The sequence below is a fragment of the Sinohyriopsis cumingii genome, chromosome 5, assembly GCF_028554795.1.
Source record: "Sinohyriopsis cumingii isolate HCF-2022 chromosome 5, ASM2855479v2, whole genome shotgun sequence".
Lineage (NCBI taxonomy): Eukaryota > Metazoa > Mollusca > Bivalvia > Unionida > Unionidae > Sinohyriopsis > Sinohyriopsis cumingii.
In genome coordinates this window covers 51,598,999-51,611,085 of record NC_142965.1, presented here as the reverse complement: position 1 = coordinate 51,611,085, position 12,087 = coordinate 51,598,999, and the positions used below count along the sequence as shown (strand labels likewise).

The following is a 12,087-nucleotide window of genomic DNA, read 5'->3' as shown; positions in this document are numbered from 1 at the left end:
CATTGATGCAACTACTTGTTCGACAACTCCATCTTGCACCACATCATTCTGTGAAACCCTCCACCTCATGATTTTTCACTCACATCCTAATCATGATTTTTCACTCACATCCTAATCATGATTTTTCACTCACATCCTAATCATGATTTTTCACTCACATCCTAATCATGATTTTTCACTCACATCCTAATCACGATTTTTCACTCACATCCTAATCACGATTTTTCACTCACATCCTAATCACGATTTTTCACTCACATCCTAATCACGATTTTTCACTCACATCCTAATCACGATTTTTCACTCACATCCTAATCACGATATTTCATTCACATCCTAATCACGATTTTTCACTCATATCCTAATCACGATTTTTCACTCATATCCTAATCACACACATAAACCAGATAAACTACGGAACACACATATGAAGCATCACTCCAGAACAATCCGATGAAAATCAAATTTCCACATTTCTGCGTTTAGATCGGACAGACACCGAAAAACGTATGGAACTATATGTCCGCTTATGTTTTAGTAGCCTATCGGATAAAGCGTTGCAAATGCATGTTGGGAGAGTTATCATTGGTAACTATATGTTCCGAATGAAGCTCGTCACTTTAAAAATTGAAAGCTTTGAGTTGATTTGTGAACTTAACATGACCACTTTTTGTCCATCGGATCTTCTCGCAGAGCTGATCTCATTTGAATCAGGTTTTGTTCTAATGTTTTGGGAAGCATTCCACAAAATATTTGTTTTCACTCATGGAAGAAAACGAAATAAATTATGAAACTCAAACATGTGAAGTAGAACGTTACATGTTACGTGAGTCTACCTTTGAATATCATGTATAAGGAATGGTCAGACAACTAAAGTTGGCTTTCAAGCATCATGTGACCAACATGTCACTTGCCGTTCGTAGACAGTATACAAGAAAATGGTACTTTTTCACCTATATCACGTTCTGACCTTCACATCAGAAAGAACATCATCAAGTGGCGGGTCATGCAAGCTCATGAAATATCAAGAACGTTAAGTACTCATCGTGACCAGGATTAACATAGTTGTACTGATGAAGTCTAAGTCAACCGGACGAGTTATGCTACTATGCTACGGATTCCATAACACTTGAATCAACAATATTGCTTAATTTGTTAAAGATCCAATAGGATGAATCCGCTTCCCTCTCTGTCTCTCTGTCTCTCTTCTGCCTTTTGCTTGGATTGAATAGTTAGTCCATCTGTTTTGTCCCTTGATACCACATTTTGGCCAAAAAAAAGGATAACAAAACATGTTCGTTTTCTACTCCTAGGTGAGAGGGTTGTCGTGGCAACGCTTCCGAAAGGTACCTACAAGATCCTCTTTTACTTCAGATGGGGAGATATGAGACAAAATTACCTTGGTAAATCTTTATTTATGTTATTTCAATGGTCATTATTATTTCACATTAAGTTTTAATGACCTAGTCAGGGTTTGAGATTATCAAAAGAGGTAATTGCACTGAATAGCGGTCATAATAAGGTGTCCTTGTCATGAAGTTAATTTTTCCTTATATAAAATTATGGCACGCAATTAAGGAAAACAGGGAAATCATGTATTACGTGACTTATACGTCAAGTTGTTTTTACATACCATGCTTATGCATCTTAATATGTGGATTAATGTTTTGAAATTTGATCGTACTTACTGCATTTTCCCTTATTTTATATGCATACGCAGTTCTTTGTGCAAAAAGGCAGTACTCGAATTGTACAGTTCGACACATTGGCCTCCTAGCTGGGCTTATTATCTGTTTTACAAAACACATTTTTATTAATTTAACGTATGCCAAAAAGTACTTAGAAAATAAAATACATTATTTATATACAATGTACGGTTGCATGGATAAATGAATAAATTAAAAATATCGATAAAATCTTGTGTGCTCATGAATCTTCAGAGACTCAGACAGACACTAACAAATATACAGAGAGAACAAGGCAGTGAATGAAGATACTCGACGTTCGAATGCATTATGCACATATGTACCTGGGTATTTTAGAGTTGTTAAATCTTCATTTAGTTTGCACATGCTTGGTTTCTGCCAATAATAAGGATCAATGTAAGACTTTCTAAGCGAGAGGAATGGAGGACAGATTATGACAAATGATATCTATATTTCATCTCATTATTTACACAAAGTTCACGTGACCTTTCATATCTTTCTTTTACTATAAGTCTACCAGTCTTGATATGTAAAGAGTGCGATGAAACCCTTAATTTACTTAATACCGTTATATGTCTGCTATTAACAATTATTGTAAGTTAAGAAGTGGTTTCGATCATAACTGGTATATCTTTATACCTGTATGAAGTTTTCGAGACAACTGTTGAACGGCAGTCCGAATGAAATATGTATTTTGGTATGTGGTTAAAAAACGATAAAAAAAACAACAAGATATATGGACTGAAATAAGGTAATACCGGACTTTTCCAAAATCTGTGCGTAATAGTATAGTTCTCACATTAAAACCCAGTTTTTATAATTGTTACTTTCGCAATAAGTATTTAGTACATTGTTGAAGGATATAATTACTGGTGTTTAGCAGTTTGAACCAGTGTTAAATGATACTCACATATCTATTTAAATAAAATGGATACCTGCCCAATTCACCATGTACAAACATATTGTTGGTAGAAAATTCTACATCTAGCAATCACTTCAAATATTGTCTATGTACCCTTTCTATATTGTCTGCTTTCAACATCCGCACATTTCACAGCCATAATACAAAACTGAGATGCAAAAGAATTTAATCAATCATTTTATATCCACTGGACATTGTAGACTGTTAGGATTATTCAGAAGTATTCATTGCTTTGACACCTTCTCTAGCAAAAGTGTCTGTAGCATATCGATGCGACCCTCTGTTTGCAGAAACTAGTCCCAAATATATAAAATTATCTTCAGTGTCCAGAAATACGTCTCCGTATTTAATTGAAACGTCAATTCTTCTAAGTCTTTTGTTAACAATCATAACTTTTCTTTTATTAATGTTTACATACTTTTCCCTCTTATACAGTATGCATGTAACTTATCTAAGCACACATTTAGACGATTGGTTATTTCGGAAAATATCACTCTCATTAGCAACAATAAAAGTTTTTGAGATATTTCTTCTACAATGTCACCCCGCTGATATACTTGATTGTAATGCAGTTTCCAGATCATTGATATAAAGAGAACACAGAAGTGGAAAAGGCTTTCTTCTTGACGAAGGCCAAGTGAATAATCGAAATGCCTGAGTATTTAAGTGCTTTGCGCATGACGTAAATGCAAATGTATTATTGTCAACGTTTTCCCACTCAATCAGCATTTTGCTACTTTATGTCATAGACTGATCTTTTCCATATAATCAAACGCTTTTTTTTGAAAAGGTCAATGAAGCACAGGAAAGCATTTTCTTTTCTTCTGGTAGCTTTAGAATCAAATAGTTTAATATAAAAATGGCATCTACTATACTATTATTCTTCTGAAAACCAAATTGTGCTTCAATAATAATATCATTTTTAATTGCCTAAGTGGACATTGTTTGCTTTTATATGCAAACAAACACGTTTGCTATACACATAAGCAATGGTATCCTTCCATAATTATTTGTATCCGAAAGTAGTATATGGGGCCACCCTAGCGACAATGGGAATAAGCATTACAAAACCCCTTGGGCCACTCTAGCGACAAGGGAAATTTAACATGGAGAAAAACCCTGGGTCACTCTAGCAACAAGGGGAATTGAACATGGAAATTGAACATGGGAATGTCACCTGGGGATCAGTGGGAATTAAACATTGGTAACGTCATAGGTTTATAGGGTCAAAACCTTTTATAGGGTGAAATGTATTTGTAGGGACAAAGGGTTGATAGGGACAAACATAGACATACAGAAACAAACAAATACACATTGAAACACACAGAAAAGAGGACAGAAATATTCTAAAGAAAGACTCACAGATAGAATAGAGACTCGATAAAGAAAAGTCTGTTGTATGGGTTCAAAACATTTATTCAAGTACATATATGCATGGGCTCTCTGGCCTGTGCTTTGGTCTAAGCACTATCCATTAAATACATAAACATTTGAACATAAAAGAAACATATTTACGAGTTGTTTAGTTATTGACTCTAGTAAACTAATGTTTAAAATTAACGTTCACTCCTTTCTAAAATCACTTCATATGCAACGAATTTACATTAAATGTTCGTTTATAAGAAAAAGTTAAAACAAAACAAGTAACAAACAATCAAATAAGAGAAAGTTCGTGTTTGTCTCTCTATCCGTTACACACGTTGTTTAAAATCTGGTCAGCTACCACTTGTGTCCCAGCATAGATGTTTCCGATCTCGTATTCCCTGTCAGTCGTAAATCTGCTGTTACGTCCATCGTGCTAGGTACACTTATCGGTAAGCAGATCAAGAGCAGTGATCGTCTTCTTCCCATGGAGGTACAACATATGCCATATGAATAGTCACTTTTCCATCGGTGATGTCAAATTTTTCTCTCACCGACCGCACGTCTTCAATAGCCCTCAAAAGTTTGGAAGAAGTTATTTCTGCAGGTGTGCTAAATCCGAGACATACAGGCGAGTTCAAACTGTCGTGATACATAGATAGGCTCAAACGACCTTCATCTTTGACTTGGCAATGACATTTGAGTTCCTCTAACAGTGAGTCAAGTAGATCCGTAACGAAACCTGATACTTCCTCGGCTGGAACGTCAGACGCGAAGTCTTTAAATTTCACGTTGTAGGTGTAAGTTGTCGTTCTAAATTTTCTCGAGGTCGCTGTCTGGGGCATTTGGATGCTAAAATACTCCTTTAGGTCTATTGAATCCTTTCCCTTCTTGAACGCACTTTGCTGTGACGGTATGGTGGTGAAAGAGGTCAATGATGTTTGTTCCTTCTCTTTTTTCTTCTGCGTAGAGTTATTCATCTTTCTCGTCGCTTGTCCTTGCAATGAAGTGTCGTTCTTGGAAGTCGTCTCTTTTTATACTGGGTGATATCAGCATGTCCATAAGGTAAAGTTTTGTGGTCTGGAAGTTTCACTGGTTGCACGTAGTTTGTCATGGCATTAGTACATAACAACTAAGATGTGGTATTGTATTGGTGATGTGATCGTGAGGCATAGAATCACACCCGAGTTTCTCGTTGGACTTGAGTCTTACGCTCTATACTTGCTGTTTGAAAGGATTCATTTTTGTCGATTGGTCTTGGTAGTGACAATGAACTATTGGTCTTGGACGTTGTCCATTTTTATATGCTGACCAATATCGATGTGACCGTACGGCAACGTAAAGTGATTGGGAAGTCTCACTCGCTTCTGGTACACGATTTGATAGATTTTTTCCAGGGGTCGACTGACGATGTGGTGAGTGGGTAAACGTACAATCTTGTTCGGTTGGTGAGTGGTCACTTTAAAGTTTCCATCCTCTCCCGATTGCAAGGCTTCTTTCAATACCCCAAAGTTGACCACACGACTGGTACGATAATTCAGAGTCAGTCCTTTCACTTTACACTCTGTGTGCACTTCTCCTTGTTTGTCCCGGTATTGGTAGCCGTAATTTTTAGGACCGCCACTCGCGAAACTTAGAATCTTGTCGTCGGGGTGTTCGTCTGTCCAGGCTCCTAAACGGTTTTCTTGGATGTCAGGGTGTTGCTGACCCGGTCGATCGATGTAGATGCAACTGTCCGTGTCAAAGTACAGGACGCGTTCCCCTAACAGTTCTAAAGCTTCGTACAATTTTAAGCGAGCATGAGCTGTCACGTAAGCAGCAATGATGACATTTCCAAAAGGGTCGTCTTGTACAAAGTCCAGATCTTCTTCGTAATTGACCAAGATCAAATTCTCTCCAACGACGTCCACGTGTTTCATGTATTTGGTTTTGTCGTGAATCATCTGGAAGTAGCGGGAAGGTTCTGTCAAATATTCCGTCTTGGGTAAACACGGTCGTTGTGCCATTTTACCCCACAAGCAATTTAACATCACTTTGGCAAACGATCGCCTGCCTTCGTTTTTCTCGATGTGGTCTAAAGAGATGCCTTCTTGTTCATAGTATTTCTCTTTGAATTGTATTTGGTCTTCGGGAGTGTGACACCAGGAAGGATAGCCGCTGGCTTCTTGTTTCAGTTTCAAAAAGGCATCCACGTAGTCAGCGAAAATGCCTTTCTGACTGGGGTTCAGGAAAAAATGTAACAATGTTCGTCCTATCCTCCTAAGACGAACATTGTTACAATTTTTTCTGAACCCATGTTTTGACTTTAGAATTCAGAGTTAACCATAGGCAGGGTTATACAGTGCAATGTCGCTTGCTTCATTCTTGAAAAAGCCATGTGATTGTCTTTTTTTCTGAAAAACTGTAAATCTAATGTTAGAAGAAAAAAAAATTCCGTGACATGTTGCAGTTCCAAAATAGGATAAAGTTAAGATACCAGAATTGTGCAAACTCAAGCTTTTATTTTATCCAAAGATTTACTGATGGAAGAAAAAAAAATCGTTCTACAATTTTTTAGAGTGTAAACTTTTGAAAAAAATAAGATGACAAACAGAACAGTTCGCGTAATTATGGTGACCACTGATCACAATTTTGGAGAGGTATCTTCAAACGGGAACATATTTCATTAGGGTATAAATCAAAACCACAGAGAGAGAGAGAGAGCATGTATTCCCACTTTAAAAATATCACGACACGTACGTTTGTTTTTTTTTCACGGTATATTTTCCTTATGAAAGTTTCAAAGAAACACTCATTCCACTTATATAAGATAAGATAAGAATTCTTTATTTCAGACTACATAGTCTATACATCTAAATTAAAATACAGATATATAGTAAAATCACTGAAAACATGAAAGAACATATAGAACATAACAATTACATCCATAGAAAAAATACACCCTTTAAAAAATATCACAAGAGTGAACTGAAGACGCATGTGATTAAAGAGTGACCACAGAAAAGTACATCCAAACAAGTCGTGATATATTTCGTAACATGACTGAGTCGCCCATGGCGTGATCATTTGTGTGTTAGTTTATTGTTTGTGAAGTGACTAATGGTCAGGTACAGAAAAACGCGTCTGATCATCTCGCGGTGCGAATAACAAGTGAAACCAATTTGAAGCTAAGGCGGTGGAAAATATCGACTGACCAATGAAGTCACTTACAATGTGCAACACATTGTTTGGTTGTAAATTCAGGGCAAGTAGAGTAGCGACCAGCCGCAGAATAAAAAAAAAAAAAAAAAAAAACACGTCCGATCTTGTCACTGTGCGAAACGGTACTGAAGTCAATTCGAAACGAAAGCGGTAAGAAAATAAGTATAGCCAATGAAATCGTTTATGATGAGTGATGCATTGTTTTTTTTTTCTTAGGTAGTGTGGCAAAATAATGCCAACGCAAGAGCGTTGTTACCACTGCAGTGCAGACAGATTGGACAGTGTAAACGTACAAACCCTTTGTTGCGTATTGTACCATTTCTTCTTGCCAGATCAAATACTAAACGGCCACAGTACTGGTTCGCGTTTTGAAACTGACAAACATTTTTAATCTTACTCAAACATTTTGACAAGCACACTCACATGAATAGAGACAGAAGTGTAAAATATCGGTTGGCCAATGAAATCACTTACAATGCGTAACACAATGTTTGGTTGTAAATTCAGAGCAAGTAGTGTAGCGACCAGCCGCAGAAGAAAAAAAAAAAACAAAAAAAAACACGTCCGATCTTGTCACTGTACGAAAAGGTACTGAAGTCAATTCGAAGCGAAAGCGGTAAGAAAATATGTATAACCAATGAAATCGTTTATGATGAGTGATGAATTGTTTTTTCTTAGGTAGTGTGGCAAAATAATGTCAACGCAAGAGCGTTGTTACCATTGCAGTGCAGACAGATTGGAGTGTAAATGTACAATCCCTTTGTTGCGTATTGTACCATTTCTTCTTGCCACATGAAAATATTAAACGGCCACAGTACTGGTTCTAGTTTTGAAACTGACAAACATTTTTAATCTTACTCAAACACTTTGTCAAGCACACTCACATGAACAGAGACAGATGTGTTACAGTACCAGGTGTCAGTTTTTTGTTATTTTTTTTCCCTTCAAGCTAGTGATTTTGGGGTTTGTATGAAGTAAAGAAACTAAAAATACAGTGAACCTCAAGGATGATAACCCAAGCTGTCTATCCATTGATGTATGTATTTACATCAGAAGAAATTTGATCCTAAAACAAAAAGATATAAGGCAAGCATGATTAGAACGAACACAAAGACAGCAAATTGTAGTAACAAAGGTATGTTTTCCTTCACGTCCGCGTAACTTAAAGTTTCAATCCCCTTGCAAGACAAACTTGGTACCTTTTGTAGAGCTTGAAATAAAAAACTGAACAAACTTAAACACTTTGCTATAGATACATGCATTTTCTTTTTTGCAGCAACAGACTAAACAACATAAATAAATTAAATCTTCTAGCAAAAAAGAAATACATCATAAAAATAGAATTAAAGATTAACGATGACTAACCAACAAAACCGAATTTAACAAAGGCAATGACATGTGTAGAAATGCCTCTCAGTTTGAGAAAGTATTTGGATGTCATATGCCATGTACCAACAACTTGAAAAAAAAACGTATAAACAGAGAGAAACCTTAATTCAAAATTTAATTTTGTTCCAAATTGTTTGTGTTTTTAGGGAATATACCTAAGCACTAATAAAGGGTGGAACAGGGAAGATACACATAAAAGCTTTGATATTTCTGAAAAAAATGAGGTGATATTCCTACAGTTCTTAACCAGCTATATATGCTGGGACGGGTCTGTTGGATATCCACAAATAAAGAAGTACAGATTCTGGTCACGTTGCAAGTGTGTGGGTGTTTTGGAAAATGGTAAAACTTGGATACACTATTTTCTCGTGACACTTATAAAGTGAAGAGTCTGTACAACTGTCAGAAGCCAGTCATATAACTTTTGTACGGTTTGTAAAGATTTCCACTTTAGAAAATGTGAAGTATCACAAGTTATTATCACAAACAGAAATGGAACATAGGGGCTTGACAGTTGTTGTTTAGACACCTCCGCTCAACTTCACAACTTACTTGCTCTGTCTCATATTTTGATCTTAAGGAAAGATCATCTTTGTGCAGCAACAGTGGTAACAGTAGGAGGAGACGCCGTCACTGCTGTCGAAAAAGGGTAGTTCTTTTAAAAATGCGTTTAGTATATTTTTTAAAAATATCAGATGAAGAAACGTGTGTTAAAACGGGGTTGGTAGAATGTATTCAGCGACAAAGTAGAAGTGACTGAGAGAAGGAGACAACGTTGTCGAGTGGCGTAGTTTTCTGGAGTACGTACGTGTCCCAGCGACACAGTGCCGGCGTCTCTAGCTCTCTTGAAGACACCAACTGTCTGGGTTTTTTTCTTGCAACTTTTTTCTTTCGTGGTAGGGTTTGAATCGAAGGGTCATCAAGATGCATGAGGTGTTTAAGACGCACCGCTGTCGTTGGGCTCCTATATGTTTGGCTTTCACTTGCCCTTGTGAAATATACCAAGTCATTGTGACAACAAGAGGTAGAGAGGGTATATATGGAGAGAATGAACTTGGTTAAATCATTTCTGAATCAGCAATCGAGATGAAACGATCGCACGATTTCAGTGAGAGAGAAGAAGAACGTAAGAGGCAGCGAAGTGACGTATCGCCTCACACACGAAAAGAAGTGTTCGCTCAAAACGAAGACATGAGCAAATCTGAACCAACACCTTCCACGTCTGCGACCAGACATAGAGAGCCCACTCCAAACCAAAGTCCACCAGTTAACCATGAAAAGTACTATCACATTCGAGAGACGGAAAAGCGACCCTCTAGAAAATTTAGAACCACGACTTACACCTACACGGTAAAGTTTAAAGATTTCAAGTCCGACGTACCATTGGAGAAAGCAGAAGGGTTTATCACCGAGATGTGGGATTCTTTGCTCACCACACTAAAGCGACAATGTCAACCCAAAGAAGACGATTTCTTGACACTATCCATAGATCACGACAGCTTGAAATCCCCTGTTTGGATCGAGTTTAGCAGACCCGCAGAACTAACCCCTTCCAAAGTCATGGACAAGATTCAACACGTACAACAATCTAATGATCAGTTTGACATCACCGATGGTAAAGCCACACTGAAAATGGCCCACGTCTCTCCTCCTCAAGGGACTGGACGCAAAAAGGTCTTATTGGTGGACGACCTTCGCAACACCAAAACAAGTCTCGTCCGAATTAACTACCCTCAAGACCAGATGTGTTTAGCCCGTGCCATCGTGGTGGGACGAACCTATGTCAACAAGAACGACACGGTAGAATGGAAAAGAACCTGGAAAACTATTCAACGATCCGATCGAGCCAAACAACGAAATGAAGCAGAACTCCTGTTACAACAAGCCGGACTGTCCAAAGACACACCCTGTGGCATTCCTGAGATGCAAAAATTGCAAGATGCCCTAGCTCCACGATACACCTTGAAAGTGCACCCTCAAGAAGTGCGCGGACCTCTGTTGTTTCGAGGCCAAGACTTTAAGGACGGAAAATACATTCATGTCTATTATCACGATGAACATTTCGATACCATTACTGCCATCCCCGGATTCCTGGGATACAGATATTACTGTGAGAAATGTGACCGTGGTTATAATAATCGAGAGCAACACAAACATTGTGGATCGAAATGCCCAGGATGTTTGGCCTCTCCACCCTGTCTGAGCGAAAGGCAAAAACCATTGCATTGTCCTGCTTGTCTGCGCACGTTTGTCAGCCCTGCCTGTTACCAACAACATCTGAAGACGCAAGGTTCACAGCAGAAATGTGCTTGTCAACTCCTGAGATTGTGCCCTACGTGTAGACAAGGCATACGTACCAATAGTACCAAGGCACACGTATGTTCAGGAAAAAAAATGTCACATTTGTCATCACATCGTGGACTTGAAACACCAATGCTACGTGCAAAAATACCAACCCCAACCAGAGAAAGAGGATGGTCACAAGAAGAAAAGCAATTTCATCTTTTTCGATTTCGAATGCATGCAAGAGACTGGCATTCACATTCCTAATTTCTGCGTGGCTCATCGAGCGTGCGAGAAGTGCATTCAAGAACCTATCTTCAGTCATTGCCCTCACTGCAGCAAGATTCCCGGAGGACGTGAAAAAATCTTTCGGGGACCGAACACGCTAGCCGATTTCGCTCGATGGGTCTTAGACCCCATCGACAAGACGTGGAGCCAAGAGGACATCGAACGTTACGGAGATTGTCATCGTCATGCCACGGTGATGGCTCACAATTTCTCCGGATACGATGGACAGTTTCTTCTCAGATACTATACGGAACAAGGCACCGAGCGTCCTAAAGTGACTTTGAACGGAGCCAAAATCATTTTCATGCAAGTGGGACAAGTACAGTTTAAAGATTCGATGAGCTATTTGGCCATGCCTTTGAGTCGAATGCCTAAAACGTTTGGAATGACAGAAATGGCTAAAGGGTACTTTCCACACTTTTTCAATACGGAAGCCAATCAACATGCCGTTCTACCCCATTTGCCTGAGGCTCACTATTACGACCCCGACAACATGCGTACCGAACAACGAGAAGCTTTTTACGCTTGGTACCAGGCTCACGCCTCAGACCCTTTCGACTTTCAGGAAGAAATGCTAAAGTATTGTCGTTCCGACGTGGACATTTTACGGCGTTGCTGTGGAAAATTTCGAGAACTGTTCATGGAACACGGGGGGGGGGTCGATCCTTTGAAAGAAGCTTGCACCATTGCCAAAGCGTGTTCCTTAGTGTATCGACAACGATTCATGCCTGAAAACACCGTGGCTGTCATCAGCCCTCAAACGACCAACTTTGTCAAACGTCAATACTCGGTCAAAGCCCTACGTTGGTTACATTACTTGTGCGACAAGGAAAACAAATGGATTCAGCATGCCCGCAACGGAGGGGGTGAAAAGACCATCGGAACGTATTCGGTAGATGGCTGGGACTTAGAAAACTCAAAGATCGTGTACGAGTT

At 38.7% G+C, this 12,087-nt stretch overlaps 1 protein-coding gene across 5 annotated transcripts in view; it reads left to right on the top strand.

Moving 5' to 3' along the window:
* The window catches only part of LOC149799155 (A disintegrin and metalloproteinase with thrombospondin motifs 18-like), a 55,969-nt gene that overhangs the window by 27,665 nt on the left and 16,217 nt on the right, over nucleotides 1–12,087 (top strand). For all 5 annotated transcript variants that reach the window (XM_089958303.1, XM_089958302.1, XM_089958300.1 and 2 more), the window contains exon 15: nucleotides 1,314–1,403. In XM_089958303.1, the coding sequence (XP_089814429.1) occupies nucleotides 1,314–1,403 (90 nt within the window). The remainder of the gene's footprint in view (nucleotides 1–1,313; nucleotides 1,404–12,087) is intronic.